This window comes from Ictalurus punctatus, chromosome 5, assembly GCF_001660625.3.
Source record: "Ictalurus punctatus breed USDA103 chromosome 5, Coco_2.0, whole genome shotgun sequence".
NCBI lineage: Eukaryota > Metazoa > Chordata > Actinopteri > Siluriformes > Ictaluridae > Ictalurus > Ictalurus punctatus.
Window position 1 is genome coordinate 28,602,423 of NC_030420.2, and position 16,431 is coordinate 28,618,853.

The 16,431-nt window shown below is 41.7% G+C and overlaps 1 protein-coding gene across 4 annotated transcripts in view; it reads right to left on the reverse strand.

Annotated features, from left to right (window-relative positions):
- The window catches only part of rapgef1a (Rap guanine nucleotide exchange factor (GEF) 1a), a 36,615-nt gene that overhangs the window by 5,117 nt on the left and 15,067 nt on the right, over window positions 1-16,431 (reverse strand). Inside the window, exons 10-19 of one of the 4 annotated variants that reach the window (XM_047155714.2) lie at window positions 16,204-16,406; window positions 11,719-11,880; window positions 7,213-7,305; window positions 5,104-5,180; window positions 4,146-4,251; window positions 2,953-3,028; window positions 1,252-1,336; window positions 936-1,028; window positions 260-445; window positions 1-58 (exon numbers count right to left, since the gene is read on the reverse strand). The exon at window positions 1-58 is cut by the window's left edge and continues 27 nt beyond it. In XM_047155714.2, the coding sequence (XP_047011670.1) occupies window positions 1-58; window positions 260-445; window positions 936-1,028; window positions 1,252-1,336; window positions 2,953-3,028; window positions 4,146-4,251; window positions 5,104-5,180; window positions 7,213-7,305; window positions 11,719-11,880; window positions 16,204-16,406 (1,139 nt within the window). The remainder of the gene's footprint in view (window positions 59-259; window positions 446-935; window positions 1,029-1,251; window positions 1,337-2,952; window positions 3,029-4,145; window positions 4,252-5,103; window positions 5,181-7,212; window positions 7,306-11,718; window positions 11,881-16,203; window positions 16,407-16,431) is intronic. The other 3 variants (XM_047155715.2, XM_017468735.3, XM_017468736.3) reach the window with 3 other exon arrangements.

A 16,431-nucleotide genomic window follows, 5' to 3' on the forward strand; every position in this document is an offset into this window, starting at 1 on the left:
CAGGAGAGTGAGCTGATCAGCGATCTCATGGCTACGGAAGTCATGAAGAGTACCAGGCCTGTGAAAGCGGATGACGTCAGAAGGTCAGGAACGAAAGAAACCTGTTCGTATGCTAAACCAAGACGAGCATGTCTATCGCTAAACCAATACGAATCCATATTACATGTTAAAACAGATGGAGCAGTGTGTGAATCTCAGCAAGAATCCCCTTCCCATAGTCCCAGCTAGGAGATAACCTGACACTCGGGTGTGTAATCACCTGGCGGCGACACTGCGGGCAGCTAGAGTCTTCATCGAGTTAGTGTAGCTCAGCAGCTTCTTCTGCTCCACTTTATCCAGAACGTTCTTACGGAGGACGCGGGCCAGACTGAGCTCCCCGCTACAAACCAGACTGACCACCAGGTCCATCAGGTGCTTCAGAATATCTTCTGTCAGTTCCACCAAACTGGCGTACACACACACACACACACACAATAAAACCTTCTGATTAGTATCCTTCAATCGCACAGGAACAGTTTTACCTTTCACAAAGCACTGACATGGGAAACAACGCCAAATAAACATTTCCTCACAGACAACTCGATCAATAATTACACACATTTTTAAAAGTGCGTTCATGTGACATGCTGCCACACGACGCCTTATACGTCGCTATAGAAACAATAATGTATAACCTGAACTTCTATAACTGGAACTACTGTCACACCTGCTGTAACAGAAAATTAATTAACACGTCCTGACCAATCAGAATGGAGAATTCAACAACGCTGTGGTATAAGCAACTCGGCAAGCTGTGTGGAGCTGTAAGCACAGATTCAAACCGCTGGCATTGTGATCGATATTTAAGTCAAGCGGGAAAGTAGATTCAAAACAACAGAAACACAAAAATAGGAAAACTGCATGTCTTGTACTTCTGGACTCGATTGTTTACTCACCAAAGCTCGTCCACAACACGCACCAGCACGAAGAAGGTGTTTTTGCTGACTCGCTTCTTAACGGTGTCGGAACTGTGAGAAAATCTAGTATACGTGTTGAACGGTTAAGAATAAATAAATAAATAAATAAATAAATAAATAAAACCCAAGCAGACAGACGCTATTTCTCGAGTGCTACTGATTATCTGAAATAACAAGCAGTTAGAGGGGTTTATTTGTAAATCCTATCTGTTTTCTTTCAAAGTGAAGCAGAATGCTTCTGGAAATGTGCTTCTGTTCTACAGTCAGGCTTTTCACGCAGCACTGAAAAGGATATCTATAGTGGAGCTTCTTAATGAGGTCCTCTGGGGTTAGAAATGTCCTGTACGTCGTCAGGAAGGCTTCACAGTATAAAACCAGATCTGCAGAAGAAAACACACTCTTCATTAACATAAAAATAAATAAATAAATACACGAGCCTACACACCTTTCATCCCTCCCACCTAACTGAGCAGACGGGAAGAAATGCTTCATTTTCCTGGAACTGAAAGGAGGGAGTGGGGTTGGGGGAATGGCAATTTTTTTTTTAGGATGTATTATAATGTTAGTTCTCCACCAGGGGGTGCTCTAGGCCTACAAATGACTCGTGCACCCGCTTTTCATTTTTAAAACATCACAATGAAAGGTGGTTATCATCAGGTTTCAGATGATTTGTGGTATACAGAAAGTTAGGAGGCAGCAAAGAAAGTAGACATGCATTTGTCACTACAGCCAAAAATCTATGCACAATTAAAAACACAGATGAGTGGCTACTGTACCATGTACTAGATAGCTAGAGATAGAACGAAGATTTTTCAGAGATGACCATATACATAGGCCATTTTGGCTTTAAACAGAAGCACAAACAATAGCTCCAGCTACAAACCATTCTGGGAGCACCTACTGGAAAGTCAAAAACCATACAGGAAAATTCAACTGTCTTGTTTTCATGATGCACAGATCATCATCAATTCCAAGCAAGCTCCATTTACCTAATTTGAATACAAACTGATTGCTTTGGCCTTTATTATAACTGCCTGCTGTATGACCAAAACGTGAGTAGGCCAAACCTGTGCTAGGGACTCAAGAACTTGCATAAAACCATAAAAGCGTAGCCTCTGTGACGAGTGCTTTTGAACTGCATCTGTGCTTTATTGTGCCAAAATGTGGTATCAATTTGGTTCCGACAGGAGACGATATAATAGAGAGGATCCTGAAGAAAAAGTGCCAAACCTCTTTTCCTCATACGGTATAACAGCATCTTTACCAACATGCCAATTCAGATGGGATATATAAATGATATATAAAATAAGGCGTAATCTTGCCATATGTGTGCATGCACCGTCTGTAAAAATGACTGACATGACATCTTTAGATGGGATTATAATCCTTGAGATGTTCCAGTAACAGTTATATTACCCCACCTCCCTTTCTGAAACTAATCCAATCTGAATAGGGCTTATGCCAGCACTTAATTACAATACTGTTACTGTCAACAGAGAGCTTCCACCATTTTGTGTAACTAGTGTTAAATATATCTAGTTTGTATTGTTACAGAAAGGTGATATTTGCTCGAGTTGAAGGAACGTATGAACGTTTACCAGACGTATATAGGGGGCCCAAACTTTTAAACACAGCGGATTCTATACACGAGTGCCTTTACCCAAGATACCCGAGTACCATTTTCATTTCGCCTTATTCAACATGCTTGATAGTTTCTTCAAATAAAATGCAAAACTGTTGTGCAAAACATATGAACCTCAGGTTTCCCTCTGCATACACCACACAAAGTCTGTTATACTGTACATCCCATAATATGATTGTAGTCATTCAACTCATTGTAGTGACTGAGAACTTTACTCCCACTGACTCCCATCCGAAAAATGAAAAGGAACCATGCGCTTCCTCTTACATGCATGCATTTGCACACGTAGACACTGAAAAGCGCTCGTGTGCACGCGCACGAACGCAGGTTGATTAGACCTTAAACTAATATTACCTTTGCGATCCGTTTCTGTTGCGTGAACTAATAAAATGTCCCCTGATCCTGCCCGGACGTCTGGTCCGTCATCGTTCTGTTTCAAAGAGAAAACAGAAAAGAAAAGACAACGTTTTAAATGAGAACAGTGCAAATCTTTGTCTAAAACTACATCTTTAACACTTTAAGCATAGCTTGTGGTGTTGTTTGTTGACTCCCTCATCTGCCATACTGCAGATAAACAGGCTGTATAGATTGAGGTTAGAGATGAGCAACAGCATGTCTATAAATACACTCTGTGTGGACAGGAGGCTGGTTCTGCACACTCTGGGCGGGGGATGTGAGATCTGCAGCTACATCGACCTTGCAGCATTTCACACAAGTTCCAATATGGGCCTGAGTAAGTACTAGGGGTGTAATGCTTCATTTATGCTTCATTTATAGTCTGATCTATTCGTTTAAGCATTAAAGTAAAACCTAAACTAAAATGTTATGCAGACTTATCGTGCAACTGTGACACTCATCTCTCAATTCGGACTTTTTATCCTGTAATTGTGAGAAACGTTCCTTCACCTGCGACTCCCCCCACCCCTGCGGTTGTATAAGGCGAAGCACAAACCAGCAATCGTAAAACAGATAAAAAAAATTAAGATGAGACAAAATACTTTACCACCACTTTTTTTCTAAGATAAAATGTGTGATAAAAACTCATAATTGTAGGATTAAAAACCAAAAAAACAAAAACGTGCAATATAAATGCAGCTGTGAGATAAAAAGTCTCAATTGTGTGATATAAACGTGCAAGTGCAAAATAAACCTGTGTAATATTTTCTAATATGTAATGGAAGCAAGGTCCAAAGTCCAGAGGAACAGCTCTAGTATTAATTATGCGCTGTGAAGCTTTCTTGCTAGGGGGAGGAACATTCATATTTGTTTTTATATTAATTCAGAGCACTTGTATATTCTGAATGCTGTATTCATATTCAACCCTAATAATAAATCACACAGCAGAACTGCAGGTCTCAGTCATGGCCGACAGGAGGCACTGTTGAGACAAAATTCATCCCTTTCTACAGCTAAGGGTGAGCACATGTTGGATAAAGAATCGCTGACAAGACAAGAGCCAGTGCGCGCGCACAATCCAGTTGCTCTCCAGCTGTGATGTGTTAAAATACACTGATGAATCGGAGGGCGAGGCACTAACAGGGTGTTACCTCTTGCTTTAGTGTGATGTGAGCCATGATCTCATTATGATCCACCAGGGACAGCTCGTCCAGCTCCTCCGAGCTCAGGTCCGAGTCTGCACACTTCTGCTTCCAGCTGAGAGGAGAAACGAAGACATGTCAGTGGTGTGTATTAACCGCAAGAGAGAAGACAAACCCCACAAACACGCATTACCTTGGAAATAAAGTTTCTCAGTCATAGGTTAAGCCAGGCCCCTGTGAAGCAGCTGTTGTTTTAGAAACAATAGACTGAGTATATTAACATACGCCTGTGATTTGCATTAGAGCTGGAACTACCGTCGCGCCGATATAGAAAATGAATCAACACCGTCTGACGGCTTTGTTCGTTCATTGTATTTAAAATAAAACCTCTCTGTTAACACTGACAAATCTACAATCATCAGTATTCTTGATGATAGCGTTCACTAGACAGTCTGGAACAGGGGTGTCCATTCTTATCCAGAGAGGGCTGGTAGAGGTGCAGGTTTTCATTCGAACCAAGCAGAATCGAATGAAAACCTGCACCCGTACCGGCCCTTTGCGGATAAGATTGGACACCCCTGCTCTGCAACGTTCCGTCAGCAATAACTGCCTATTTCCACAGATGTCCTTGTAACAGGACGTCCTATGGAGAACTGATGAAACTGCAAACTTCAAGATACTGAAGCTTGTGGCTAGAAAAGTGTACAAAAGATATCGGACACTCCACGGCTCAGGGAGGAAAGGTGTCTTGCTCTGTGCACACTGGTAAACCTAAGAGTAAGAAGCGTGAGATGTATGAATAGAATGGAAGGGCTTAAGACTTTAAGCAACGCACATGCAACACTTGCATGTCAAGTGTGAATACTTTTAGCCTTCTTCGGCTTGTAAGAGAACATCGTTTATACGCTGTGTATTGTAATCCTTAGCACTTAGAATAGCTAAGGGTCTATTTTCTAGCGTAGCTCACCTGTCCGAGTCAGTCGGCTCCTTGCTGTGGTCCGAGACCGAGTCCTGGAGCGAGTCCTCCGCGCCACTGTTGGGGTCCTGCCAACAACAGAGACACACTAAAACAACAACAACAACAACGCCAACCCATGGTGTTTGTGCTTCAAACACAATGAGGGTGTTCATAAAAATAGGACAGCTCAGCAAACTAAACATCTAGCTGTGATGTTTCACTCAGCAGTGTTAACAACAGCGGGTCAAGAAAACGACAACGTGTCAGGAACAAGACGAACATCCAAATACGACATTATGCTGAGTGAGTTGCTGGTGATGGAGGTACGACATTAAATCAGCCTACTTTCACACCCCTGAGATCAAGGTACAATGATGTCTGACAACCACACGGTGTAAAGCATATAAATGGATGAGGAGCCTGCCAGTCAGAGCAGACTCTGTATTTATACAGACAGCACTGGTGGGAAAACTCACACGATCTAATGCGCTACTCAGGACGACATAGTGAGTGTAATTTTCCAGCCAAAAGAGAAAAAAAAACAACAGGTGGATTCACCAACACCAGCCTTATAGGCGCGAGCTGATTGACGAAGGGAACGGGAAGCAGAGATAGATTCCGTACTGCAGTGGTTAATGAACCGGACAATTTAGATGCCGGAAAACGAGACGTCTGCAGTTTTAAGGACTTTCATGTGGCAGACGACAAGTCCCTTTATGCTCCTCGTGTCTCTCTCCACTCCATCAGAAGTCTGGCTTAGCTGGAAACGTAGTTGGAGTAAAAACAGACTACTGCTTGAAATATAAATGGTAAAATTCAGCATGTGGCTGTATTGCTTAAACTCCGTCTCCTCCAACATACAGACATACAGCTCAGTTAGTCACTGGAGAAACGTGCATGCGCAGTAGCTGGCGCAACCTGGGAAAGAAGTTTTTCCATGTGATTGGAGCCAAAAACGACACTTTCATTTACGCCATATTTGTTCATAGTTTTAACAGCCATTTCGAACGTCATTATCGTCGCCAATCTGTTTCTGGTTTATTGGGTGTATCTACCCATTCGAATGACAGAAAATGACTTCCCAGGAACACTGACAATACGGCGGTCAGACTTTAACCAGAAGGACTTTCGCTTGTAAACCACAGGTTTTTGTATGGCAAGTGAAAAATCCTGTCTCTCTCATGTGATAACCATAGCGACAGGAAAGTTCAAGTTCAGCTACTGCGTGTCCGAACGAGAACCATTATTTTAAACAAAAGGCTACAAACCAAAAACAAAGGCCGTAAACAAAACCAAAAGTGTCCGGCCGCCATTTCGTGTATTAGTTCTGAAAAATAAAAACGTATCTATAAAGGGTGGTGATGTTCTGGCGGGGGTGCATGCTGGTCTCGGGTACCCTCCAGATCATCAGGGTTGATTAGCCATCCAGAGTTGCTGTATCATGGCTGACCCTGTGCTCTGACTGCAGCTTTCGAACAAGCTGTGATGCGCGAAAAAACCATAACATATATGTGACAAATAAAGGCCACTATTCTATTGTATTGATTTATTTAAAGTCAAATGTTGAACAAATTTAAAAGGCTCAAATGACAGCAACAGCCACTGCGGGAATTTTCCGGCCATATTATTATTATTATTATTCTCATTAATATATTGCTATAATATTAAAAGGAAAAATGTAGTGCCAAAACACAATAGTTAAACCCCTGCCCCTGATGAAACCATCATCAATCAGCGATTGTTAGAAGACCCAACTGGAAGCTGGTAGATTAAGCTGAAAAAACAGCAGATATATTGCACATGCATAACCCTATAGATCGACCAAATTCTAGCAGATGCGCTCAGACTGGGATTCAGAGCACTCTCACTGTCTGTGCTCCAAAGAGGGTTGGCCTAGTGCAAATATATCTGTCAAGAATGTCAATAACTCCATTATTAAAAAAAAAAAAAAAAACATGCTGCAGCACCCTCCACCCAGGTTTCCCAGGCTGCAGAATACAAACAATGGATCTCCAGGGTGCATGAGAGGAACACAAGTATAGCACAAGCAGCACACACTAGAGCACAGGGGTAAAGTTCTTTGGCTGCGAATCGAGCAGTGCGGCTCCTGCTACTTACACCGTTCGAGAGCGGCAGGTCTCCGTTGGCTTGGCTGGATGAATACAGATTGACGTACCCACCCTCGCCACTCTCGTCACTAGCATTCTGGCTCTACAGAAAGAAGGAGCAGAGGCGGAGAGGCGTCAGATAGAAAGCAGAAGCGGGATGCGGGCCTGGAGCCCACCCTAACACATCATGGACTAGGCTCCAGGCTTAAGTGGTAACAGTGAAAAAGGAAAAAAGAAGTAGCCAGAAAAAGCATGCAAGGCCAAAAAAAAAATAAAAATATCAGGAAGTGCTACAGCACACAGCTGTTTAAATATTTCATTGTGACTGATGTGCAGGAGCATCGCGATATCCGATAAACTGAACTGACTAGGCTTATGTCCATTTCACCATGTAGTGATCCAACATCTGACATCTTGATCGACGCGTGACATTCACAGTTTTTTTCGGTAGACTGACTGTTTTTCTCACCACTCCCTACTTTAAACCGGCTCCTTTACCAAACACGTTCTTTGCAGAACGACTATGGGGGAAAAAAAAAAAGTGTATTATAAACAGAAAACCCTGATTTTGTTCCGTTTTTGGTGGCCACAGAGACAGCACACGTAATCTTAGCAATGGAGACGGTTACAAGTCTAGGACTAGGCTAAATCTGTCTTTTTAAGACTGCAACACCTAATACATCCAAGACACACAGGTCGCACGCTTCCCGTCCTGAACTGAGCATTTTAAATGCAGCAGTAGACAGATGAGGGCGTTCTGCCATACGCTCCACTATTCAATCATCCACAAAACTGCCTCAATCTGTCACCATGAAGTAGGTCCAGGGGTTTAAACTAAAATGAAATATTTGACCACTTGCTTCTTCTGTATGAGAGGAAAGAAATAAGAAAAGAACCCCCCCAACGAACACACACACACAAGGTTTTCTGTAACCCAGAACATGTAGTCTGGTAATATGGGTGCTCACGATGTCTAAATACATCTACATTTAGGCAAAGAGTCAAATTAAAGCCCTTTTCCATGCACAATGCATGATGCTGGCAATACTTCCAGAGATTTTCCCACAACAATCGGTCTGATTCTCAGCAAAATTGCTTCGGTTCCAGGATCAAAACGCGGCTGGTCGGGAACAGAGAAACATCGCCATGACAACAACAGATCTTATGTTTCTGACCAGCATGAAAGATAAGACATCAACACAGGAGCGCTTTGAATATAACTAATACTGTTGAAAAAGTCTGAGAATTGAAATATCGCAACCGTGAAATCGGCGGCACAATAACGCAATAAATCCCCAGTACGAATTTGACTTTAAGTACTGAACGTGCTCGCAAAACCCAAAAGTAGATGGTTATTCATTTAGTACTGCGCATTCGGAAACTCGACGCAATGGCTCGGCTTTTGAACCGGCGGAAATGTAGAACGGTTGCTTCGTGCCTTGTCCAGCACAGACATGCTGTGAGTGAAAATGGTATGTTATACATCACTCACATATCCTAATAAACATGATCTTTCCCATCGAGTCAAAACAGGAAAAATAAATTCCGACATGAACCATGTTTGCTCAAAGCCTCCGTTGCCATTGCGTCAGTAAGCGATTCCTGTTGGAGCGTGCTGAAACACTAACCCAGGGGTGTAAAAGGAAAAACAATTAACCTTCTGTCTGAATTCATCCCGACAGACTCTGACTCGCCTCTGTTCCCTCTTTCTAAGAGCTTATCTCTCCAAATGGAGACTGTGATTATAACACTGATAAGATGTATTGTAACCGTGTGTGTGTGTGTGTGTGTGGAGCTGTGATTCACATGACGTGAAAGGAGTGAAATTACATTTCCATCCTGTTTGAGAAGTGAGCAGTGTGAATAAGTCCAGTGAATAAGTGAGCGTCTACAAGTGGAGGCACGTCAGTCACCTTTTGCACTTTCCTGCTTTTACCCGACGAATTACACGGTTTTTTTTTTCAGTTCTGTGGTGTTTTCCCGACCTGAGTACCGAATTCCCACCTCCTATCTGGGGCAGAGCTTAGTGTTTTCTCTGCTTTAGCACATCTCATGGAAATCAAGTAGGGGACTCCGTGGTGACTGGATATTCTAAGTCACTTTCACCATGGATTCAAAAGGTAGCAAAAGTCAGTAGATGTTTAATAGCTATTTACAAAACATAGATTTGAAGAAATATCGATTGTATTTAGTTATAAGCTAAAAAGAACTGTGTGGGCGTGTCGGATTGCGCAATGACTGGTAGGGGCGTCTCCCCGGCAGAGCAAACAACCCGTCAATGGTGCCGGTGGTGGAAACGCAAGTATGATGAAGCAGAGGGCAGACTGAGTCACAATTGGGGAAGGGGGTTGACAGAAATTGGTAGATCATCCAAAAAGTGAAAAACCACTTTATAAAAAATAAAAGTGAAAAAAACAGGCTTTATTTATGAATATTTTAATATATGGTGTATATAAATGTTTTCGGAAACCGAGCCACAGTGAAAATTCTTGCTAGATTACGGTAACACTGATTTTCTTACTCACGTGTGTAACATTAATAAATAATTAATTGATGATTCCTTAAATTTATATAGCACTTCTCTAGACACTCAAAAGCACTTTACATAGAATTTGAGGGGTGGGGGTTAAAATCTCAACCACCACTAGTGTGTAGCATCCACCTGGATGATGTGACGGTAGCCATAGTGCGCAGAACGCCCAGCACACACCAGATATTAGTGGAGGGGAGAGAACGATGTAGCCAATTCAGAGATGGGGATTATTAGGGGGCCGTGATAGAGAAAGGCCAATTGGGGAAATGCCAAATCGGCCACGATTTACGATGCGCTTTCACAGCACAGCTCATTTGTATTTAGTTATGATGACAAAACTCCACAACAGGCAAAGCTTACAGGGCTGAAAATGACAACGAAATGGAATGCACTAAATCTTCCAGTAATGAACCTCAGCCATCGCAGCACGTCAGCTACAACAACAGATACTGACTAATCCTCCTTTTATAGGGTTTGATTACTTTCATATTAATCCATAAACTTGCTTTGGTTTTCCTTCTTTCATTAACGTGTTAATACTAAATGACCAAGTTTCACAAAATCTTCATTTCATTTGTGTGTATAAAATATGAAATCTCAAAATAGGGTCATTTAATATAGGAGTGCTAATTATACAATTTCCTTACAATCTGAATCAGTCGAGGTTCACATTGACTACGTTTACATAGACAGCAGTAATTATTGAACTTATTCTGAATAAGACAATATTCTGATTAAGGTGTTTACATGAGTCACTTTTAGAATACTCCTTTCATGTTCCCGTTTTACATGTTATACAACACGGCGTGATTAACGGCACACGTCATTACGTCACCGCGCCACACCTTCCGACGTCCCTCCAGAATTTCACGTATCGACACACAGTTCGTCTTCGTTATGATACCGTATACAGTTTTGGGTGCTTCATTCTTAATTTTACGAAAGTTTCAAGTGCAGTTAATTATTTGTCATGCTGTACGTGCAAACAGATGACTGCTTGAAATCGTGGGCTGCGACCTAAACTGCGTACTTACCTACTATATAGTAGCGGAAATACGCGGATTACACCTACTATATAGTAGCGGAAATACGCGGATTACACCTACTATATAGTAGGTAAAAACACTTTTTCGGATGCGGCCATGCTCTCGTTTGTCGTCAAACAGTTGAGCACTGCCATGTGAGATCGTGTCCTGTCGCAAAATGTGGTGAAAACTCCCACACGGCGTTAATAGTGTGATTAAGGTGTGTACATGTCTGTAATACACGTCGATAATGCGACTAAAACAGGAATACTCCACATGACTTAATTTGATTTGTGTTTACTTCGAGTATGACTTTAATCGGATTAAGGTCATCGATAATCGCCGTTTACATGTTAGTTTCTTAATCAGAGTATCGTCTTAATATAGGATTATTATTGTTGTCCATGTAAACGTACTGACTGGTGAGATTTCTTATATGGAAATAGAATTATTTCTGAACCAACTGGATTTTCATGAGTATGAGGAACGTTTCTTTTTTTTATGGAAATGCTTCTACGAACATTTTACGAATAAACTCGTTCACATTCGGCTCGATTAATGAGGTCTATTGCGGTTTCTCTTTCAATACAAGAATAAATTCACCACAGAAACTATAGTGAACCGAATATCTATTAATTAACAGCGATCGCTATAATAGCTTAAGATATTATTAACAGCTATAGCTAATAATGAAGCCTGGAAATAAGTTTAAAAATACACAGGAATAAACGCATACAATTTATTTAAAAAAAAAAAAAAAAAAAAAAAAAAAAAAAAAAAATCACTCGCATATCATTAAGACCCATCGCAATAAATCGAACCTGTGCAGCGACTGGGACTAAACGCCACATTTCACGTGTTCTCACGGTCTCAGGTCACAGATATAAAAAAAAAAAAGTCACCAAGGGTTAGTAAGGAAGTGAAGGTGTGAGCACGTACTGTAGTAGACAGGACTCACCGTGGCGGCAGGAGGAGAAGCCGGGCAGCCCAGAGAGGAGCTCGAGGCGGACAGACTGAGAGCAGCGTCCACCTCAGCAGAACTCGGGCCTCCACCCGGCTGCAGCTGGCACGACAGAGAGGAAGAGGAGGATGAGGAAGGAGACGCAGAGTGAGAGGAGGCCTGGGACAGGAAAGCGGTGGAGAGAAGAGAAGATTGCAGAAGAGAAGCAGAGCAGATCATGTTACTGCCGTGCACAATCAAAAGCTGGAAATTTATAAGGATGAAAGCAAATGCGCTTCAAAAGGTAGAGGCTGCTGAAAGAGAAGAAAGAGAGTTGAGGGATTAAAGAGAAAAGGCTAATCAAAACATTATTATTAAAAGAGGAAAGAGACAGAGGGATAACCCACACTGCAACAGGAAATCATGCCCATGTTTTTAATCGCAATCCCTCTATAATTAAAACGTAACTGACTGCCGAACTTATTTCATCTTCTTAATCTTGTTAATATTTGAACATTTCAAAAATGCACTCAGTATTACTAAGGAGCGATTTATACATTTGAGTAAACAAGTAATAAATAAAACACTACAGTGTGTGCTGTCACAGGAAAAATCATCAACAAGGGTTTTGCTAGTATATATATGTACATTGCAGCGGTGTGCTGCAACATGCTACTATTTACACCCTGTGTGCATGTGTTTTATTCCCCTTATACCACTGCAATTTGCCAACTATTGTTTATTATTATTTTTTAATTAAAGAACGACACTGTGTACCCTATGCTTCTATAGGTACAACATAGACCGTCCGTCAAACAGGTTATTCCTTGTGTGATGGCAACTATAATCACTTGTTCCTTTACTAGACTTATTTTTCTCTCTCGAGGTTAATAATAATAATAAAAAAAAATACATTTATTCAGCTCGTCATGTTACTTACAAAGCGCAAAAAAAAGTACTACATCCCGAAGTCTTTCCCAGTGTGGGAAAACGTACGAAAGACAGAAAATGTATACTAAAAGATAAGCAACGCCTTCTGACCAATCAGATTAGAGAGTTCGAAATCCGTTTGAAAAGTTATGAAGACTTCTAATGCACAAAGTAAAAGAAAAGGGCTGTTCCTTTCCATCATCGTCATCACCGTCAAGTGTTTTGCTCCTAAACAGGCTAGAATAAACAAAACAATCACTCTATGGTTTAGTATTAAATAAGTGGCAAGCTGAATTCGCCTACACCTGATTAAACACACACACAGACACAGACACACACACCTGTAGTTACTCTTGCTGAGTCACACTGAATCTTCAACAATAAACACTAAAGTGCAAGACAGGTCACAAGGGAGATTCAAATAAAGAACAACAATACAAGCAGGATCAGCACTTTTTTTTTTTTTTAAACAGATGCAGTGTCCAAACTGTGCAAACCTCAGCAGTCAGCACAGTGCACTGAAGGTCAGTCTCATCCTCAGGCGCTCACACAGCTCAGAAGAGAACAGAGAAGTGCACAGACAGGATATTCGAGACTATTCTAGCTTCTCTCTCCGCATATCGGTCGGCTTTCCTCCTGAAGGATTATAGCGCATATTCCTGTATAGTGCAGGAAATATCCAAAGGAAATATTAACAAGAAGTCGTAAATTCAACACCACCACCACTTCATGCACCAGATGAAGGAATACATAACACGACGGAGCGACAGGAAACAGTACATTTGATTAAAGATGATATTTTTTATTAATTAAAGACTCACATGGCGTACTTTTTAATCTATTTATAGATAGTTATTGGGGTCTGAAAGAGTGCAAAAAAAAATTAAAAAATAAAAGTGCACTGTTACTAAAGTGTCTTTTAAAAAAAAATAAAATAAAATAAAAGATTTGATGAGGTAAACAGATTACGTGACTCCGTGAGTTTGTCTCTATTTCTTAGCACCAAGCTGCTTAAACAGAATGTCAAGTGTTTATGTAACACCTAATTTGTGCATTAATGGCCGTTATAAATAAATAAATGGCAGTTCTGCACGCAATTCTCAAAATACATTTATCGGTAGATCTGATACTACAAAACCGATATCAGAGTATGGAAAAACGATGTCTCAGGGGAAAATATCTCCAATTAAAGCTGCAAGCAGCATTTTTGGGGGCCAAGCACCCAGACTCGGTGGATAAGGAAAGGCCGAATAGCAATAGGTTGCCTAGGCACCTTCAGTGCTTGGCCCCCTACTAAGAAAAGGTAGGATAACAATAGGGTATCTATGCACCTAGAGACTCTTTCCCTAAATCTCATTAGAGAAAACCTCACCATATCAACATATTTTTTTAATCAGTTTATTTACTAACCCTTGATATGTGGAGTATCCTCATATTAGTTCCTGTGAATAGTATATTAGAGCAAGCAAATTAATAGAAACCTGTGATCTGAATTACAGCCAGAGCTACTGTAGAAAATTAATCAACACCTTCCAACCAATCACATTCAAGAAGTCAACAGTGCTGTGGTGTATCAGCAATAACCTGAGAACAAAACCCACATCTGATCCTGAACCACCTCTCCTGGGCTTGTGCTTCTCTCTAGAGCTTTGGTTCTTATTTTTATGTACGTCACTATGGGACTAATTAGTATCTGTCTGTCTCTCTCTATCCTACTCACACACACACACACACACCTGGCACGTTCACAAACAAGCAGGTACACACCATGCTTGAGTCAGGAAGATGATGAAATGTGTAACAGACTCGGAATGAAAGAAAAAACAAAAGCGATGACACATCAGCAGTGTGTCACATCAACCAGCGCAGACTGGGCTTAATGAGAGCGCGCCTGCTGTGACATAGTAATCCAAAGCAAAATAAGTATGATTAAATGCATAACTGCTGTTTACAGAGGGAGGGAGCCAAACACACCACTGTGCAGAAGCCTGGAGGAGAAGAGCTGAAGGGTGCACACTAACTACTGCTGTCACAAGTCGCAATATTATAATATGTAAGGATTTTAATGGCAAAAAAAAAAAAAAAAATCCCCATTTTTCTATAATTTGGCTAAATGTCCTAAAATTATTACTATTATTTTATTTTCACATATTATTATAAATATGCAATAAAAATTTAAATATAGGTGATTGATATTGCACGTAAGTAATGTTTCCCATGAGTCGATTAGGTTACAAATGTAGAAGTAGGTGGACGTCCTTCATCGGATTTGGAATGAAAATGTAATTTTCTTGTTTTTCGTTTAACCAGATTGTAGAAAATGTATAAATTTCAGCATGTAAAGGCACACAGAATGAAAAGGATTACATTTGGGGTGTGTGCTGGAGGACATAATCCTGTGTAGAGACTGCATGAAGTTGAAAAAGGTGAATCAGATTTTTTTTTTTTTTTTTAATCAAACGATAAAAATTATGATATTGCCCCAGCATAATTTTCTTCAACAAGCTTCAAGTCGCTATGAAATCAAAATTGAACTTTTGCAGGTTTCTGGATGAATATGACAGCCTTTAGAATTCGCATTTAGACGATACATGCATTGAAAATGTACAGTCTGGATTGGCAGCCCTGATGGCATCACGCTGCACTTCGGCAGCCCTGATGGCATCACGCTGTACTTCGGCAGCCCTGATGGCATCACGCCGCACTTCGGCAGCCCTGATGGCATCACGCCGCACTTCGGCAGCCCTGATGGCATCACGCCGCACTTCGGCAGCCCTGATGGCATCACGCCGCACTTCGGCAGCCCTGATGGCATCACGCCGCACTTCGGCAGCCCTGATGGCATCACGCCGCACTTCGGCAGCCCTGATGGCATCACGCCGCACTTCGGCAGCCCTGATGGCATCACGCCGCACTTCGGCAGCCCTGATGGCATCACGCCGCACTTCGGCAGCCCTGATGGCATCACGCCGCACTTCGGCAGCCCTGATGGCATCACGCTGCACTTCGGCAGCCCTGATGGCATCACGCTGCACTTCGGCTTCTTGCCGTTAGAACGCACGCGTCTTATTCAGTTTTCCAACTGTAAGTCAGTTATGAAGAAAATGGCATAAATTCATTCACGTAAATTTTTTTCCAATTAAAATTTTTTTTTGTTAGGTACGGCTTAGCCTGGGCTGTGAGTTAAGCTACATGCTGTTGTCTAGTTAAAGGGGGGGGGTGATTGATTTATCCCTCCCTGACTTCCTGTTTCAGTGGAAATTGTATGAACATGTCGAACAACGCTACAAGTTTAAGGCACTTCACAGGGACTTTAAGATATTTTCACTCGGTTAATATGAAACGAACGCGTGCTGTATCATCACTGTCAACATTTATTCTGTCTGCAACAGGATAATAATATAGGCTCATTAATACTCACGTGCACTTGCGTCTGAGCCTGAGTGCACGATTCGAAGTGTGTGGCGTGCTTGTGTGTACAACATGCGGAATGTTTGCGTGATCAGTATGACAGCGAGTTCCTGTGAGAGGAAAAGAGAATGAGAGCGAGTGTGTACACCATATGGAGCTCACCAGCTGCCTCTGTTTGGGTGGGAGCGCTGGAGGGGGGAGGGGCTCGTGCACAGAGTCACTGCTGCTGAACGAGTCGTTGAAGCCGTACACTTCCTGTATGAGCCTATTGCGCTGCTCGTAGATGCTCTCGCTCTGCGGCGTCTGGTAGAACACGGATGGCTGCGGTTCCGAGTAATCCTCCATAAACTGCATGTACTTCAGGACTGCGGGTTACGAAGCAAAAGGTGT